This window comes from Botryllus schlosseri, chromosome 2 (assembly GCF_051294905.1).
Source record: "Botryllus schlosseri isolate E-star chromosome 2, Bs_hap1, whole genome shotgun sequence".
NCBI lineage: Eukaryota > Metazoa > Chordata > Ascidiacea > Stolidobranchia > Styelidae > Botryllus > Botryllus schlosseri.
In genome coordinates, this window is record NC_137237.1 from 666,231 (window position 1) to 684,815 (window position 18,585).

Consider the following 18,585-nt stretch of genomic DNA (forward strand, 5'->3'; position numbering starts at 1 on the left):
AATTTCGCAGCAAATGACTATAGGTTAATAGTTATCTATAAAATGATCCAGGTTCAGCCCAGTATAGACAAGATAGAAAAATAATCTTGCCAATATACAACCGCATAGATTGAGGAATAAGATGTCAAAAATAATTTTCTACGGAACAAATCCGAAATTAGTAAATAAACGGGAATGGAAACCGAAAATTGAAAGTCTACTGCCGTCAAACCTCCGATCTCGTTCGAAAACTTATCGGCAACATATTTCATCGCCTTTCCGACATTGGTTGCACGATTGCCTCCGCCCCAAAACTTTGTCCTCGCCAACAGCTTACGCAAAGCAGGAACGCCTGTGGTCTCGTTCAGCATCATAACGTCTTGAACTTCTTTATTAAATCTAAATATGGAGTTTTTCGATTCCTTGTGACGGCCACTATAACCAATAATGTCAACTCACACAGTGATGGAAAATCTGTTGGATTCCGGACCCACGTCGATTTGCCGCGCCACGTTCACGATAAAACTGCGAACGTTTTCAAACGATTTCCTGCCCGTGTCGCGGGAGGTTTCCACTATGAAGAAAATGTCGAGCGGTCCTTCGCGGCACTCTGCGAACAGAATGGAAGGAGTATAGTACTTGCGATCGTGAAATTCAGTTTTCGTGGAAACAGAAATGTGAAAAACTTTTGGAGATTCACGAAAATATCAAGTTTGATTCGGTGGGGCAGAATTGCAAAGCTAGAAAATATTGAGATAGCTTCCAAATTGTATAAGAAGTATAGTAATATAGCTACATCTTATTTTCCATATTAGGATTAGAATTAGAATTGCTGATTTCGCGAAAACGTGCCAAGTCAATTAATACCCGAATCGGAAAGAATCATAACCAGGACTTTGGAGCCGGAGCCCGGAGCCGGAGCCCCGGAGCCGTGCATTTTTACCGGAGCTGGAGATGGAGCCGGAGCTCTACATCAAATTCAGCCGGAGCCGGAGCTGGAGCTAGTTATTTGAGGGGTAGCTCCGGCTCCGACGTATTTCATAAGATGCTATTATATATGCAACAACCATAGCCTATCTGCTGAGTTCACATAATTCAACAGCAGGCCTTCGCGAAATTAAGAGACTTTGGCGCTACATTTTCCGACTAACCATGTTCCTGGGGGTTTAACAGCAGAGCAGTCATATGTTCAATGCTCAATTTTCATACATGAGTGCCGAACCTCGGTACGTTAGATATGCCTGAGAATATTGTGGGTATTTGGCATACCCGCAACTTCATCCTCAGCACAACCTTGTTGGCCAATCGTACGGTTCGAAAATAATGATCACTATGTATTTCGCGAAATGGGAGAGAGGATAAAAACGTGATTTCGTTTCACATGTCGATATGAAGAGCACGAGCCGAGAAATTCCATTCATCGTTGCTATGAATCGGATGAGCAAATAGCCTACTCGTTCTTTTGTGATAGTTCTTTAATCGGGCCGCGAAATTGGACAGTGTTATTGAGAATGCAATTATGCATGCGAATTGGAATTCATTACTGCGCATGATCGTCATTAACTCCAGTAAGGATTTTCGAGCGTGAATCGGGGATGGCAGAAGAGTAGCCCAAAACGTCTTTACTCTCGGCGAACAATTGTCGCGGTGCGAGCTACTCAATGCGATGTCCGGACCCATGGTACTTTATGTTGGAGACAAATTACTGATTTGATACGCGATTTCCAATTTGTAATCATCTGTTTCGTAAATTCATTTTTGAAGTCTGCTTGATAGCCTACTCTAGTATTGCCGGATTATCGCGCACTGTAACTTGTAAAAATGTGCAATGTGTATACTGCATAGTTTAATTCGTTATGGGCATGGCGTAATTGTGCATGGCACAGTGTTTAATTCGATTATTCGATTCGTTTCAACGGGAAAATATTATATTCCGATAAACTTGATCGACACCGGATTGACTGGTAACGAGTGCACCAATATCGAACGTCAAACCATTGACCATTTTGTACAAATCGAATTTCTATTGATCAGGTCGTGATGTCCGCCCATATTGCTCTTACCACAGTTACAGTTCAATAATAATCGCTTATTTAAAGATTGAATTATGTATGAAGTATGGCTTAACATTAGCGAGTACAGTGCCAGTGTTAAAACGCCGCATCAGTAATTTTCATACTGTACACAGCAGTTGCATGGAGTAAAGTGCGTTCTAGTGCAACTATGATGTTCTCGACCAGGGGTCGGCAACCTTTGCTAGTCTCGGGCCAAATGTGCACTCAAGCCACTGCAGAAACTACAGCATAAAGTACTCCGAATCATAGCTAGGGCCCTAAAGGGGCCTGGCTGCCTATCCAATAAGTCGCTGCTGAAGAGATTCGGCGTCCTAAACATAGAAGATATGCGGAAACTAGAAATCGCCAAGTTTATGTATCAGTTTCACTGCGGTCGTTGCCCCGAATATTTCAATGACTTCTTTGCCTCTGAATCAAAAGCGCACAAGTACAACACACGCGCGTCCATGTCGTCCAAATATCATATGATCGACCAAAAAGATCATCGCTATATCAAATATGCCGGACCTGATGTGTGGAACAGAATCCCGTCGGCCATCCGGCAGTCGACGAGCATGTCCACATTCAAGTCGAAATACAAGCAATTACTACAAAATAAATACACTCCATCCTCAAGATTACCGGACCACGACTGACCTATCGATCTCGCTTCCCATGACATGCCGCCCTATTTCTTGTCGCTTCCTTTTTCTATACTATCTTTCTTACTTTGTGTGCATACTGTGCATGCATCCTCTTTACACCGCCTAGGCCAATGTTGGTGTCTGATTCCATAGACAACTCCTGGTCGCTTCGACATCTTCCTTTCTTTTCATTGTATCGCATTTTTTGTGGTGTATTGAACTGATAAAATTGCTAATAAACCAATGATGATGATGAAAAAAAAATGTCGAGTGCACAACTCGTTGGCGGGCCGCGGACTTTTCATACTATAATTCACTCTCACTGCAGTATATTGCGCTACATTTTTGCGATCTCAATCATACCAATCACAAAAAGAGCAAATGTATTCACACTTAAACAATACAGCATCAATGTGACACTTGATGCTGTTTTCTTTTTGAACGTTTTTTTTTTGACATGTGGTACCAAGCCAGATGAAGCAAGAAACTGAACATTTCCTGAATGGGCGTCGGACATGCGCGATCTTAGTCTGTTCTTCGTGAATTTCATTATTGAACACAATTGTTTACTTGTGTACGTGCTACCAAATATAGATGCCATCTCTTTTGCATGTTTGGTCAAACTGGGACCACTTTCAAGGAGGTATACTTTTTTTGAAAGTCCAGCCGCGATATGCCCCTTGTATGAAATTTTTCCTCGGTCCCTGCCTTGCATTTCAATAAAGTCCATTTGAAATCTTGTGGGAATGTTATTGACGTCCACATCACACGGAGTACTGAATAGCCTGAATTTATTTTCTAGAGAACGAATGTCGGAATCGCGTGAGGAAAATTTCGTAACTCAATTTCGTATCGCAGTGACCCATACAGTGTTGCAACTAGGTTTGCTCTCTTCCAGTGTAGGAAAGTAAGCACGATTTTTTGTCCAATTTACGTCCCATTTACACGCCCAAAGTGACGGTTTTCTTTCAAATGCGAGTAGGCACACCTCATGTATCAGTTGTTAATTGTTTCTTGCTTCTAACCCTAAGTTGCAAATTCAATTCAGATATGACGTTGAAAAGCAAGTATAGGATACCTATTCCGGATCACGAACTTCTGTCGCGTTAGTGTTTTTATTTTCAGCTTACTCAGTCGTGCAACCATAAATCCTCGACTTAGCCAGCGAACATTGCAGAAATTCAGGACATCGCCATCTATGTTTTCTGCTTTTAGTAAGAGGTGGCGAAACTGTCGGGGATTCAGTTTGTGGGACATACTACTAGTTAGTATAGGGACTAGGGTAGTTAGGCCTATATCGTCTACGCACCAGTTCTATGCCGTAACAATAGACTAGTAAATGTACTTACATCGTGACAATGCTACGATTTTCCTGCAAAGTGCTAACTCAACTCAATAAGAAACGACGGTGATAACTAATTATTATGATGCCGCTGCTGCGGGTTGCACACCCCTGATATAGACAGACACCTTCGATAGTTTTCCGAGCCGGAGCCGGAGCTGGATCCGGAGCAGTGGTAATAATGTGGCTCCGGAGCTGGAGCCGGAGCTAGTGTATGACAGAAGAAAGCTCCGGAGCCGGAGCTGGAGCAAGGCAAATTTACGGCTGCTCCAAAGCCCTGAATACAACACAAATCAGGTTCAGTTTCTATCAACTCAGAGATCATTCTCGTAACCAGCATGAGAATGCCAGTAATGTCTGAATACAGCAAGCTTCGGTCGTTTCGTACTACACCGTTCTTCTACAGCATTTTGAGGGAAACCAGAAAATATATTAGAATCAAAAGGATAGCATAGATCTCGCCTTCCGACGGATGCTAACTCTTTTGTCGCCAGTCTTTTTATACGATCTACTTTTACTCTTTTTATTCAGTTGGCATCCCTCCTTTTTACATCGCCTAGGCCAGGTGGGTGTCTGATTTCAAAGACTACTCAAAGTCGTTTCGACAAATCCTATCTATCCATTGTATCGCAGTCGTGTGGTGCATTAGAATGATGAAATTGTTAATTGAGTTGAATGAATAAATATCTGGACGATTTAATTTAATAGCTCTCAGATAGGCTACATTTATATTCTATTTAATTAATAATTTTGGCGAAAAAGATTCAAAGCATCTTTAATGTACAAACGGCTTCTCGAAACATTTTGTGGAAAATAACCCGAGCTAGCGTGGCGGGAGTATTTTAACGGGGAATTACCGATCTAAAGTACGCGCAATTCATTTTACATAAATTGCGCGTTGCAAGCATTGTCGGTAGGCTATATTTTCGCGCCAAGTGCAACGAAAAATGTCGAGATTTTGCAGATTTTGTCGACTGTTAAATTTGCAATGAGAACTCAGGGATATATAGAACTGCTGTTCTCTAGCACATCATCATTAAGCACATGTCCCTACTTCCCCATATAATGCGACGCCATTTTTCTTCAGCGCCCCAAATATCGGCCACTGATCGTTTCCGCCCTCTTGGGGCGCTGGAGCCCAGGTTGAGAACCGCTGCTCTAATTAGACAACAAGATTTATCTAGATGTAGAAGTCTGCTCTGGAGCAGCGATTCTTTACTGGGGTGCACACCAGAGTTGGATCAATTGTAATTTGTAATTGTAATTGAGTGTAATTATTACATTTTTCAATGTAATTGTAATGTAATTGTAATTGAAGCATTTTTATTTCGTGTAATTGTAATTGTAATTGTAATTTGACAAAAATTTTGCTCAATTACAATTTCAATTACATTAAATTGCTATTGAGACCTGACAAGCACAACATAAAATAATTGACTTATAACGCATTCTCTTTAAATGTCGACAAGGAATTTGGTAGATCCATTCGCGGAAGCCCTTGACTTGGCCCTTGCGGTCGAAGTTTTTTTATTTTTACCGCTATGCTGGCCTCGGCTGCCATTGTATACAATTTTTAGATTACTAATCAACGAATGGATTCGCAACACGTGACTCACGAGTGAATACGCCGAGCAGCGAACTGCTGAGCCGGCTAAAAGCAGCAGAATTGATAGTCCCATAGCTGGCAATCCAATCGTCGAAATTTGATATGTATGGTCCTAATCGAAAGCTAGTGTCGCACTGATTCCGCAATAAAAGTATATTTCCAGGCAATGGTACCATCCCAAAATAGTCGTGAAAGTCTGGGAATCGGCATTGTTCTGAACAATCGCTGGGCGTAATTGGTAATTGTTGTGGCCATGCTGATGCAGCGCTCTCACTTTTCAGAACAGTCGGCCTTAAACGGCTATTTTGGAGCAGTTACATTGCCCTGTATGATTTTTTTTGTATTTTCGGAATTAGTACATCAATAGCTTACGATAAAGACCAGATGCATCAAATTTGGACGCATGGATCGCCAGCTCTAGGACTACAAAGTTTGCTGCTTTTAGCCGGCTCTGCAGTACGTTTGTCGGTGCATTCATCCGTGACTCACATCTTGCGCATCTATCCGTGGGTTGGCAATCTACAATACGATTTCAGATCACGATACTGCATCGTTACTTCGTCTGGCTAACTAACCAGACCACTGGATATTATATAACGTCTTATCTGACAAAGCACGGTTTTGTTTTACTCCTCATCCTAATTCCTACGTCCCTCGATAAAATTAATATTATTTCTTTAATTGTATACTATATACGCAAATCCAACACGTGCATTTATTATAATACTTTTTCAACGACATACTGCACCCTATCCTTAATCCTAGCCCATAGGAAATTAGGTAAATAACATTTTACATTTCCAATTACGTGAGCCATAATTACCGAGCATACAAAACACGCTTTTATTACGTCACAATGACATCTTACATAGCATACTATGTACGCACATAAACGCATTTATTACTACACAATCTGAACTAGACTTGAATTGTTGTTAAATACGACGCTACGGTTGTCAAGGAGCACGGTTGAATTTATGATTATTCAATTACATGTTCAACAGCAGCAATTGTAATTGTAATTGTAATGTAATTGAAGCATGCAAGGAGTAATTGTAATTGTAATTGTAATTTGATATTTTTAGCATTGAGTAATTGTAATTGTAATGTAATTGAAACATGCATGAAAGTAATTGTAATTGTAATTGTAATTGAACTGAAATAATGTAATTGATCCAACTCTGGTGCACACTGCATACGAACCCAATATGCGTTGTTAGCCAGTCTCACGACTCGAGTCAGACAAATCATTACAACCCTGATAAATATTCATTGCCATCTTCTTGTTTTGTGTGAAAGTCATGTTTCAATGGCCTTGTTCTATTAACACTGCTGTTGTGCAGCTATATTCTATAGTCATGTATTAGCTGTGTAATGTTGTAGATATTCTTGTGACTAAGTGAAAATTTCTGGTTCGCCGAAGGCTAGCAGTTTAGCGTAAAGGTTCGTCAGGTTCGTAAAGGTTAATTACCAATGGTTTGTTGGATTGTGACGCAAAGAAGCCATGAAATAGGTAAATTAAAATTTCTTCTCCTTGGGATTATCAAATGTCGTCACTTATTGCAGTTTATTTGTTGGTTAACGTTCGGTAACTAAACGATCAAAGAGATTATTGCCATCGAACGATTGTTTTCTGACATTTGTGAAAGTTTCGATCTGGTCCACACCAAACATTCGAAATATCTCGTGAGCAGCGCAACTATCAATTAGTAGTGTTATTAAAAGCGCGATCGTGATGCGTTGCCAAACGCTCAGCAACATTTAAAAATAGCGCTGCATGAGAGAGAAATAACTGTCATGTTCAGCGGATTATTGTGGCATAATGGGAACTTCCGTCCGATTCTCTTCTAACGAGTGATCGTCCTTTTCAGATTAGAGCATGAGGCCACTTTACCGCGTAACGGGGCCGCACAATCAGTCTTATCATTAAAAACTTTGAGAAGTCTCCAATTCTGAATGGTGCACTGGAAACTTTTTGTAGTGAGACGCCCGAAATCACAACTGACTTAAACGATATTTCCCACGCGCTAGATAGTTAATAATAGGTTACGAACTTTGTAATTAGCACCAGAAACGTAATAACTTCGCGTGTCGGTGACAGTAATTTATTATCAACGCGAGTACAATGGCTAAGAATGGCGCGAAATCGTATGTGTGTCCACTGTGGTATAGCCTCAAAACCTCGATTGGTCGTGTGGCAGCATACGGAACAAATAATGTTTACATGCAACATAGGTTAGTGAAAATGGCATATGCTGTGAAATCGGGATCGACCGCATCATTGTTACAAAGTGCAATGAAATAGATATAGTACAAAAATCCCCTTTTATTTAATGAAACATACCGTTTAATTCGTCGCGTCACTGAGAGCGCGTTCCCTTATCAAAGATAAATACTGATATGAAGTTAGATTTGATAAAACCGGATTATAGGATTTTGGACGGATTAGTGTCGGATTTGGAGTATATCTTAAGCTGAACGTAGATTTGTACAAAGAATTTCTAACAACTTACGATTTTGATGCGAATTTTGAAACAGATTTCAGCCAATTTCAGATACGGAATTGGATTTGAAACTTAAAACCGGAACAGGATTCGGATTGCAAAATATTAAATCTGATCATCCCGGTCATTAATCTATACAGGAACGATGCAGCGAATAACGAACCCAAATCGCGGACTCAAAAACAATAGAGTGTAAATAAGGCACTCACTCTCCTGCGCTGCTGAAAGCTGCCAGCTCCCGGAAAATAAAATCCATAAGAAACAAGCATGCTTGAAGATGTCCCGCATGAAATGCATCAAGTCACAAGTAATATCCCGATTTGAGAAAAATATGGTTCAGGGTTGGTTTAGTTAAGCTCTGAAATAGCAAATGTCTGCACGATATCAATTCCTGTGACAAATCTATAATATTTGGTTTTGGTATGCAGTGATTTCAAGGGTGAGAGACAGAAGGATTCTTCGATAAACTTTGAGTATTTGAATAAATTTTAAGCATTTTTCAAGTAACCTGCAACTACACATGCTATTTTTGTTACTTAAAATTCTACTTTCGGATGCGTTGTTGCAACACCCGTGGGCGATGGCGACATCGGCAATTGTGTTTATGACAAAATAACCATCGTCTACACTTTGTTGTGACGTACTTCAAGCTACTTGCAAACATTCTTGCATTTCCTGATCGCGTGCATTTGAAATCTGAAATTAACGCGCGATTTAAATTAAATCCTCCCTTTATCCTGAAGTTCGAACAGTCTGACAAAGCGCCTGAACTGTTTGCCGAGAATCTAGTTTCGCGAATGAACACAAATTTTAAAACCTGTAGCTGAACTATTGAAATAAACTTAAATATATTTATTGACACTCGTCCGGGATATAATTGTCAGCAACTATAACAGTGTATATCGACAATCGTATCACCAAATATGAAAATGCAGTTATTTCGATACGAAAATAGGCTACTAATCAATTGCATGTTGAAGTTCTGTTTTCTTTACCTGAACTACATTCAAAGTCTTACCAAACAATTTCCGCCAACGCGATGAATATTCAACGTGTGTGAATTCAATGAAACCGATAAAATTAAATGTAAAAAAAACTGATCAATCCCCAAGCATTTTCGATGAAGAACATAATAACCTAATACTGGCACGCTGTCAAGACAAGATCTCGCCAACTATCATTGCATACGCTGCACAAAGAAGCGAGCTAACTAGCCTTCTAATACTTCAAAGAACACGCCGCTCAATAAACAGAGTCATTAAAAACTAAAATAAAAGCCTCAACGAGCGCTGTCAACAGGATATTTCATTCTCTACGGAATTTGACTGTCGCACAACGCCTCGATTTGCTGACGAATGATTTTAATTTCAGTGGATAGCAATATTTTCGAGCAACAACTTCACGACATTTCGAAAGCATTGAGAAAACCACTTTTTTCAGAAAAATATCTGGCTACATTGTTAGGTCTCGTATCGGACGTCGATACGTGCATGGCCTGCTATATTAAATCAGATTACTTACATGCTCCTAGCGTTTTTAGATACTTAATAATTACCAGCTTATTGAAGGGACATGTCGTTGAGATTTGACAGCTCAATCCAAAGTCTACATTTTGATCGGTTGGAATATTAGGGAAAGAAATCAACGATTTAAATACTTTTTATGGCGAATCGGTGTACGAGGAAATGCCGCTCTCTTTAATTGCCAAAACTACTAATTGATCATATCGAAGCCGTCTAATAATAATTTCAACCCTCAAGCGTTTTTCGGCGGTGTCTGGCGAGCAGAGAAATCGCATATTTCCGCGAACGCTTCAAAAACGAGAAAACATCCTCCCTACAACCGTGAACATCGAAGTATTATGCACAAATATATTGCAAAGAGTTTGCCGTGTGTGTTTGACGACTTTATAATACCCGAAAAAGATGTTCAACATCGTTCCTAGTTTGTTTTCTATTCCCACTTGCAGTATAGTTTCGTGATGTCTAGACCTACCAAAAGTATCTACTCTTTTACTTGCAATTGAGTATCGCATTACTTTCTGGGGTACAAACTATCAGTGGTGGCTTTTGGGGGGGGGGGCGAGATGGGCGGTCGCCAGCCCCCCCCCTGGTCGAAGGGGGCCCCCTATTTGGATTTTGCGCTTTTTTCAAGGAGAATGACGAATAAACATGGAAATCCGTGCACCAAGCAAGAATATGATTCCGTACAGATGTGTCAATCATCATCAAATCACTGCATTTGTTAGAAAAGTCCCGTATCCCGATAATCATCACGTCTCTGCATGCGGTAGAATTACTTAGTTTTGATGTAGTCTATCCTTGCACACATGCAAAATAGACATGCACTGTTAGAAAAATCCGTAAATTTACACCTATTTAAGCAGTAAACGAATTTACACACGTTGCCGTACGTTAATTTACTGTTATTTACGGCGTATTTAATTACGGACATGAAATCGTAACTCGATTCACCGAATCAAATCCGTAAATTATTGTAGTAGTCACATGTATAGATGCGCGTTTCTTGTGATTAGGAAAGAAATATTTTGTTAAAATTGTAATTTCATATACAATAGGGTTACACAAACGAGAATAGAGTACTGAGATTTTGAAAATACGATTTTAGCACGGCTTGACAGAGACTGCTGAGTGCTGACAATCAGTAAACTGAATACTGGCGTTTACTAGTTGCAGAACTTCAATATCGCAACAATCAATATGTTCACATTGAAATAATTTCTAGGCCTGCCGTTCCAATACCAAGTAGACTGAGAAGAAGGCTACAGAAAAGAATGTATTGTGGTATATGGATTTTAAGGCTCATCATCACCTTTATATTTAATAACATGAGATATTCAGGCGTGAAGCACTAGTAGTTCGAGTATACCCAGTGATATCTAGGAGTTTTAGATATCTCTGGTATACTGTATAATATTTGGCATGTAAGTTACGCAAGCATTTCATTCATATTGCGATTGCGATCATAACTATTGGGTATTGTTGTTGCGTCATACTGATACACTTTGGTGAGAGATGATTGGCGGATGGCTGGCTTCTGATTGGTTGTGGAATTACTCAAAAGTTCGGGTGCAGAGAAAAATTTGTAAACGCCATTATTGTTACGTCATACTGATACAAATTGCTGGGAGAGGATTGGCGGGCTGCTGACTTCTGATTGGTTACTGAAATACTAAAAAGTTCGGGTGCGAGATAAATCGTAAATGCTGCTTGGGGCTCGGGCTGCTGCGAAGTGTGGACTGGCGAAGAAAATTTAGGTCACGGGCGGCTTACCAGACGGAAATCAGTTTTAGTTCAGGCAGCGCACGTATACCGAGTTTAGGATTGGCAATTGTTAGTCTGGGATTCAAACGGCGGTGGTGCTGCGTATCTGCTGGTATTTCATAAAGAAAATGGAAGTGGAATTGAGATGCCCTGTGGGAATATGCGGAATAGAACTCTCGTCAACAGCAGCTATGTTTCGTCACTTGAAAGGCCATATTCGATCTGGAATTATAGTTAAATGTCCATTTTCTAACTGTCTTAAAAGGTACGGTGTGGTTTCCTCGTTTTCAAGTCACGTTAGCCGAAATCATACCGTTAGTGAGCACCATCAGAATCTGGTTCAGCTTACTACTGAAAATGCGTTAAATAGTTCAATTGCTGACGACCCGGTGCTTGATACCAATGCTGCAAACGGAGCTATGAATCAGGGAATTAATAACCCAAGCCTAATGTTTGCAACAAGGTTGGAATATAAAAACCTCATTCCGTCGTCAGTCGTCCAGGACATAATGTCGGAGCTTCATAAGTTATTAGCTTCCCATGGAAAAGAAGTTGAGAAGCAGCTTAAAGCAATCTTAAAAGGTAATACTGAAGTTACCGGTACATCTTCTACTGATAACTTCCTGTCTCAACTTAACTACGTCAATGAAAAGGTATTGAACTTGCATCATCCATTATTGTCAGAATATTCTCGTAGAACTGCTATTGCAAATTTATAGTGCTATGTGGCTCCAGTTCCTTATTTCATCGAAAGTTCATTTGAAGCAACTAAAACTTTTTATTACGTGCCAATTTTGGAAACCATAAAAACTGTATGTTCTACTGATTTTATGAGACAACAACTACTGAAGGTTCGTTCAGCATCGTCAACGTCAGAGTTTTCTGATATTTTTGACGGAGAAGTTTTTAAATCGAACCCTCTTTTTTCGAAAAAGAATGCTATCCAATTGATATTGTATCAAGATTCGTTTGAAATATCAAATCCACTTGGTTCGGCTCGAAAAAAACACAAAATGTTGGCTTTTTATGTAACGTTTGCTAACGTTCCTACCTATGCTCGTTCCAAAGTTGCTCAAATTCAGCTTGTTTTGATGTGCAAAGAGAAATACATTACCGACTCGAACTTTTCTGAACTGCTTCACCCGCTCATAAGAGACCTCAAAATCCTCGAAACAGAAGGATTAGATATTGGTATATCTGAAAAAATATGTGGCGGCATAATATGTGTCGCTGGCGACAATCTTGGTAGTCATTGGATTGGCGGTTTCATCACCAATTTTTCAACCGGCAAGTTTTCATGTAGATATTGTGTGACACCAAGAGATAAATGGCCGGACTACAGAACTGAATGCTCACTCCGAACCATTGAGACATATAATGAATCTGTTGATCAATGTGAATCCTCTTTGATAAACAGCCATTGTGGAATAAAATTCTCTTCCCCGTTGAACGAACTCGAGCATTTCCATGTTTGTAATCCTGGTCTTCCTCCCTGTTTAGCACATGATCTGTTTGAAGGCCTCGTGGCACGAGATATGATGGTATTCATAAAATGCTTGGTTCGACGTGGGTGGTTTACAGTTCATTATTTGAATTCAAAGATAATGAATTTTCTGTATGATATTGAAAGTTCGACGTCTCGTCCAATACCAATAAGAGAAGAATGTCGTAAATTGTTGGGAAATGCCAGCCAGAATTGGTGTTTCGTTCGATATATTCCGTTATATCTCATGGGTAAAATTGATGATTATGAGGACCCGGCTTGGAGGGCCATTTTAGTTCTCCGTATCATTATCGAGACTGTTTGCTCTCCGCGTATCACAACTGAAAATATTGCTTTATTAATTCACCATATATCTGAATATTTTCATCTCCTCATGCTGTGTGACCCTAGCTTGACATTTCTTCCAAAGCATCACTTCTTATCTCACTACCCGTGGTTGATCACCCAGTTTGGGCCATTGGTACATGTTTGGACTCTCCGTTTTGAGAGTAAGCATTCGTATTTCAAAAATGTGGTAAGAACCAAACAAAACTTCATCAATATTACTAAAACACTCTGTGAGAATCATCAGTTTCTCCAGGCCTATCTCATTTCCAACTCCACCTTATTTCCAACGAAAATGAGTAATCAAAAGGCCTATACAGATCCATGTCCTGAGTGGCTTGTACCGATTCTTTCCAGACAAGGAATATTTGAGCATTACCAATTGTTACGAGAAGCAACTTATAAAGGAACGCAGTACAGGCTGGAGAACTGCTATGTTATCCTGAGTCGTGATAGCATTGATTTGGAAATTGGAAAAATCAGAATGTTGGTACAACATAAAGATGTGGTGTCTCTTATTGTTGCTCCTTGCAAAGCTGAATTTTTGCCGCATCGTGGCTGTTTTCAGATTCATGGGCCTTATGCTACTGTACTAAGGTTTGTTGATTTTCCGCAGCTGTTGGATTATTTTCCACTGCATGGGTTTCTTGTTGGAATGTCGCTGTATACAGTACTTAAGCATAATGCTTGAATTCAACAAGCCCGAACGTGTATCAGTTGCAGTCTATTTGCGTATGGTTATTGGCTTTTTCATGCTTTGGGATATGCCATATGTATGTTTTCATGAATGTGTCAAATTGTCAGCAGATCATATGATAATGTTATAAGTTATAACACACATACTCTTCTTGACAGGCAAGTGCAAAATGGATTTGTTAGATATCAGTAGAATGCTACCCGATCAACCTAGTGAGGTATATGAAAATATCAAAGCTCGCCTTCATGAACTCGGTGTGGAAAATGCCAAACAAGCCCGTTTTCTAAAAGAAGAAGACTTGAGAGAAGTATTAGCTCCTGTTCCGGCTCGGCAACTAATTTCTGGACTCAAAGATGATTTGAACGAATCGGCGGCATCGGCAGATTCTGATGCCTCCTGCGTGGAAAGTATACTGAACACGTCCACCAACTCTGGAACCTGTGATGCGTCATGGTGCTATTCCTTTGAAGTACCCTGGCAGTCTTTTCCCGCACCACTGATCAAATGCTGTATGAATAACAAGATTCCTCCAGATGATCAACGCAGGGAGATGGTTCGTATTCTTGCGGACAAAATAATGAAGGTTAAACACAACCCAAAGAAGAAAGAACTGGGGACGATTGCCCACGCAATTATCTCAAAATATCCAAGCTCTTTCCTAGATATCGCGAGTGGTGTTCGCATTGGCAGTGGTCATGATTCACTTGCGAGTCAACTATGTTATAGAGTGGAAAATGAACGGCGAAAAAATAAATCAAAGGACCAAAATATGAACAATTCCAGTGTTAAAAGGAAAAAGAATGATGTGCAAGAATACGGCTGCATTAATTGGTCGCCCCCTACCAATAATATCAAAGAATTAGAAATAGACCAGCAATGGCTGCTTGAAGAAAGCAGGAAAGCCGTACGAGACATTGGAAGAGTGAGATCGTTAATGGCGACAACTTATCCACTGCAGCGATCAATAATCAATGAGCGTGCGCCAGTATCTGCAATCAGGATTAAGTGGCCCATCCTGTTTGAAGATCACTATATGTTCGCGCACTACTCCAAGCTTACTGGTAGGGTTGATGGAAAGGAACACATCATTCGCATGATGGACAGTAGCTGGTGCCTCATTCAAAAGTAAGTAGAAACAGCTATCCCTATATTTTAATGTAGATAATGCTTAGTCACTACATGTCTCGGTCGTGATTATATTGTCTGTTGCCGAGAAAAGCTCCACAAAATCCGTTGCATTTCAATATTTAGTTGTAAATGTTTGCAGACAGCTATCTTCTCTGTTATCTTTTATAAAATGGTAGTAATTCTCTTTGCAGGGCGCTGAAAAATGTGAAGTCGGTGAAGGTTGTCACCACAATGGAAAGAGTTTCGACAATATGCGAAATTCTTCAATCGCAATCATATACGGCTTCTATTGGCATGCTCGAGTTACTATGTTCATACTTTGATGAGCCAATCTCGCAAATATTCAGGCGAATGGTAAGAAAAAAGCCTTGTTTTTATACGTAGTAATACGCCTATACCAGGATTTGTGTGTTAATTTCCCTTGCGTGCCTTCTTGTCCACCATTCCTCAAATCATAAAATGGTAGCCTTTGTACTATATGTTTCATATGCTACGATACCGCATTGTTGGGATGACTCGAGTCATGACTTGACTCGATGCTTCAGAAATGCAGATTTACTCGAAGCAAATTTAGGGATCAATTTCAAGTCGTAAGTAATCAATGCCGACTAAATCGCTGCATCAGGTATAAGTTCGGATTGCTAACCAATCACTCAATGTACCCGTATCGTACTTTAAAAATTCGACTTGACTTGACTCTAGTCACCTCCAAACACCGAGTGACTTGATTTGACTCGAGTCACCTCCAAAAATTGAGCGACTTGACTTGAGTCGAGTCAAAATGCGCAATGACTCGAGATGACATGTGACTTGAAGATAGTGTAACTTGATCCCAACACTGCGATATCGCCAATCAAGGTTTCAACACTTAAACTTAGTATCGACACTATAATTCTCGTTGCTAAATCAACTTTCAGTGGTAAGAAGCGTATACTTTCAGTACACGATTAAAATTGATACTCGATTCAGATTCGAGTTGTCGAATCATTGTCCCCTGCGCCAGTCATTACTCGCCATCCAAGTGATGTCGATGAAGGTGTGCTGTAATGATAATCCATATCTGTTTTCAGGAAAGTGTTCGAGGAGACTTCGTGGAGGAGGCTCCAAATCATCCGTTCTTGATCGCAATCGGTAAGTTATTGTTTAGATTGCAATGCAATAGTTTTGGAAGTGACATTTTATGCTTATGATTACATCAATTCCTGTCAGCATGCGGTATTAAATTTTAGGAATTAGCGTGGAAAGTTAGTGTAGCCAATTGGTCAAACCTTTTTGAACACTCTGATAAAGGAGGCATTCTTTACCATAACCACCTCTAAATTGGTATGATGTAGATCTGACTATAATACCCGTGCATTTTTAGGCTCGACCGTCCACTGTCCAGAAAAGTTTCTGGTCACCGCCGAAAAATCGATCATTTATTCGACAGAATGCTTCTACTCTGCAGTAGCTTATTTCTTCGTCTGCTTCTATGTTTTAAATATGGAGTACCCAGAAGAAGCAACAGCTACATTGGAGTTCATGCAAAGGTCAGCTATGAGTGAGAGTGAGACCACAATTGAAACAGATTATACTGAATTTAAGTGAAAACAATTATAGCCTATGCACCTGGACTCACCGAAACACGTTCTGATCTTGATTATGCCTACCTACATATGCTTTATAAGACAACAACTTATGTCTTTAATTCTTGTCCGAAGCAGTCTCTGTTGCTACTCGAGTAGAAGTAATCAATGACCTGATCCCATACAAACTACTAGAGTACTTGTGTAGATATGTTTCGTATTGGCCAACCCGAGGGACTGTGAGTGCCTTCGGTGTAATTTTCTAAATTGACCAGCCCTGGTCTACGTAAATCAGGGAGGGCCATTAGCCAACCCGCGGCCCGCGCGAAGGTTTTGAGTGGCCCATGAGGTAATTCTCATAATTAGTTATCATGTCAAAAAATTAATTACCCAGGTGATTTGATATAAATTTTCAAGGCCAGCAAAAAAATTGATCAGCCTGGCTGCGAAATACAGGATGTTGATGACTATGACTATGTTCAGGCCCCGAATAATCCAGTCCTTGCCAAATGAACCCAGCAGTATACGGAGGCGACCCGCAATATTCAAAGTGCAATTAGTATTGACCGAATTCATTCATTAACTTTGAACAATTTTCGCGCTTGGCGTGGCTATGTACTTTGGATTTTAATAACATAATTGTTATCGATCGATAAGTCTTGTTTTCACCGTTACCTAACCCGGTTTGCTCTTTATTGGACGACTACTAAAAGGTTATACATATTGAAGTGGCCTGCGCAATGGTTTGTAAATCTCATGTGGCCCTTCGGCTGAAAAGGTTGGCCACCCCTGACCTAAATCGTACCAGAATACACCATCACACTCAGCTGGCAATCTCTTTGATGCTTTGTCCCTGTTAGTAATATCTATTTCATTTGCAGGTACTTTGCTGGGATAGCAGAGCAAGGCTCAAAGTCTTCTAAAAGAAGAAAAAGTGACGTTCACCCTAAAGTGATCAAGTTTGCGAAGTTGCTGAAAAAAGCTCCATGAATACATCAATAAATGCTTCGACGCTGCATCATTGATTGATGATTAGTGTGGGGTTTCGTGACCAGGTCTATGGGGCAAGCAAATTGTCTGTTGATATACCAGCAAATCGGGCATAATAATACTGTGATTGTGCCGTGATTACGTAGTACGTCAAAGAGCCGTATTTAGATTTAAAAATACGTCAAAGAGCCGTAATTAGCTTTACAAAAAGGCAGTAAATTTACTAGCAAACAGTGTTAATCCTACTGCTATTAGCTGTGATTTCATTGACTTTCTGGAAGCAGTTTTTAGTTTTACAATAGGCAGTAAATTTACTGGCGAACCAGTAACAAATCTTACAGCTATAACGCCGTAATTTAATTGACTTACTGGAAGCAGTATTTACCTTTACAAACGGCAGTAAAACTGCTGCCTGCTATTTGAGCAGTAAATTTACAGGTATTTTTTTAACAGTGTGGCCGAATCCAGCACCTGGGCAAACCTTTGCGGTGGTATAAGATAGATAATAATAACCGATGCGAAAGGGGGGTCTGGGGGGCGGAGCCGGATAGATACTTATAGCCCCCCCGCCGGTATGTCTCGCACAGGGCCCCCCCGTTCGTAGGGCCACCATTGCAAACTATCATTGATGACTGTGTTTGACCTTTGGTGGGTCTGGATGCTTCGAGTACACGAGCAGACATTGTTCACTTTCATAAAAGATCTACGTCAAAGGGAACTATAGAGTCTAGCTAGACCCACTTACCCCCACCTAACAATAACCTATAGCTAAGAGATCTATTGATTATACTGGTATGCATCGCCGCAACTTATCCGTGAATTGGAGTATGATAGATTTTAGAAAGACTGGCTTGATTACATCTTACCTTGATAGCCACACCGTTGCGCTACCTCGCCTAGACATTGCTGCGATATCGTGCACTACCTCGCCTAGACATTGCTTCATTCATTTTCTATTACCAGT

At 40.2% G+C, this 18,585-nt stretch overlaps 2 protein-coding genes across 2 annotated transcripts in view; one reads left to right on the forward strand and one right to left on the reverse strand.

The window, feature by feature from the left end:
- LOC145432872 (tenascin-X-like) overlaps positions 1–9,391 on the reverse strand; it is an 81,443-nt gene extending 72,052 nt beyond the window's left edge. The window contains exons 1-3 of the mRNA XM_080309695.1: positions 8,339–9,391; positions 439–589; positions 212–378 (exon numbers count right to left, since the gene is read on the reverse strand). Coding sequence (XP_080165821.1) covers positions 212–378; positions 439–589; positions 8,339–8,426 — 406 coding nt within the window. The 5' untranslated portion in view covers positions 8,427–9,391. The remainder of the gene's footprint in view (positions 1–211; positions 379–438; positions 590–8,338) is intronic.
- Positions 9,392–10,473: 1,082 nt separating this feature from the next.
- LOC145432838 (uncharacterized) lies at positions 10,474–17,647 on the forward strand. The gene is made up of 5 exons (XM_080309641.1): positions 10,474–15,063; positions 15,258–15,420; positions 16,137–16,197; positions 16,430–16,595; positions 17,513–17,647. Exons 1-5 carry the CDS (start codon positions 14,108–14,110, stop codon positions 17,619–17,621), a joined length of 1,455 nt encoding a protein of 484 aa, XP_080165767.1. The 5' UTR covers positions 10,474–14,107; the 3' UTR covers positions 17,622–17,647.
- Positions 17,648–18,585: the final 938 nt, after the last annotated feature.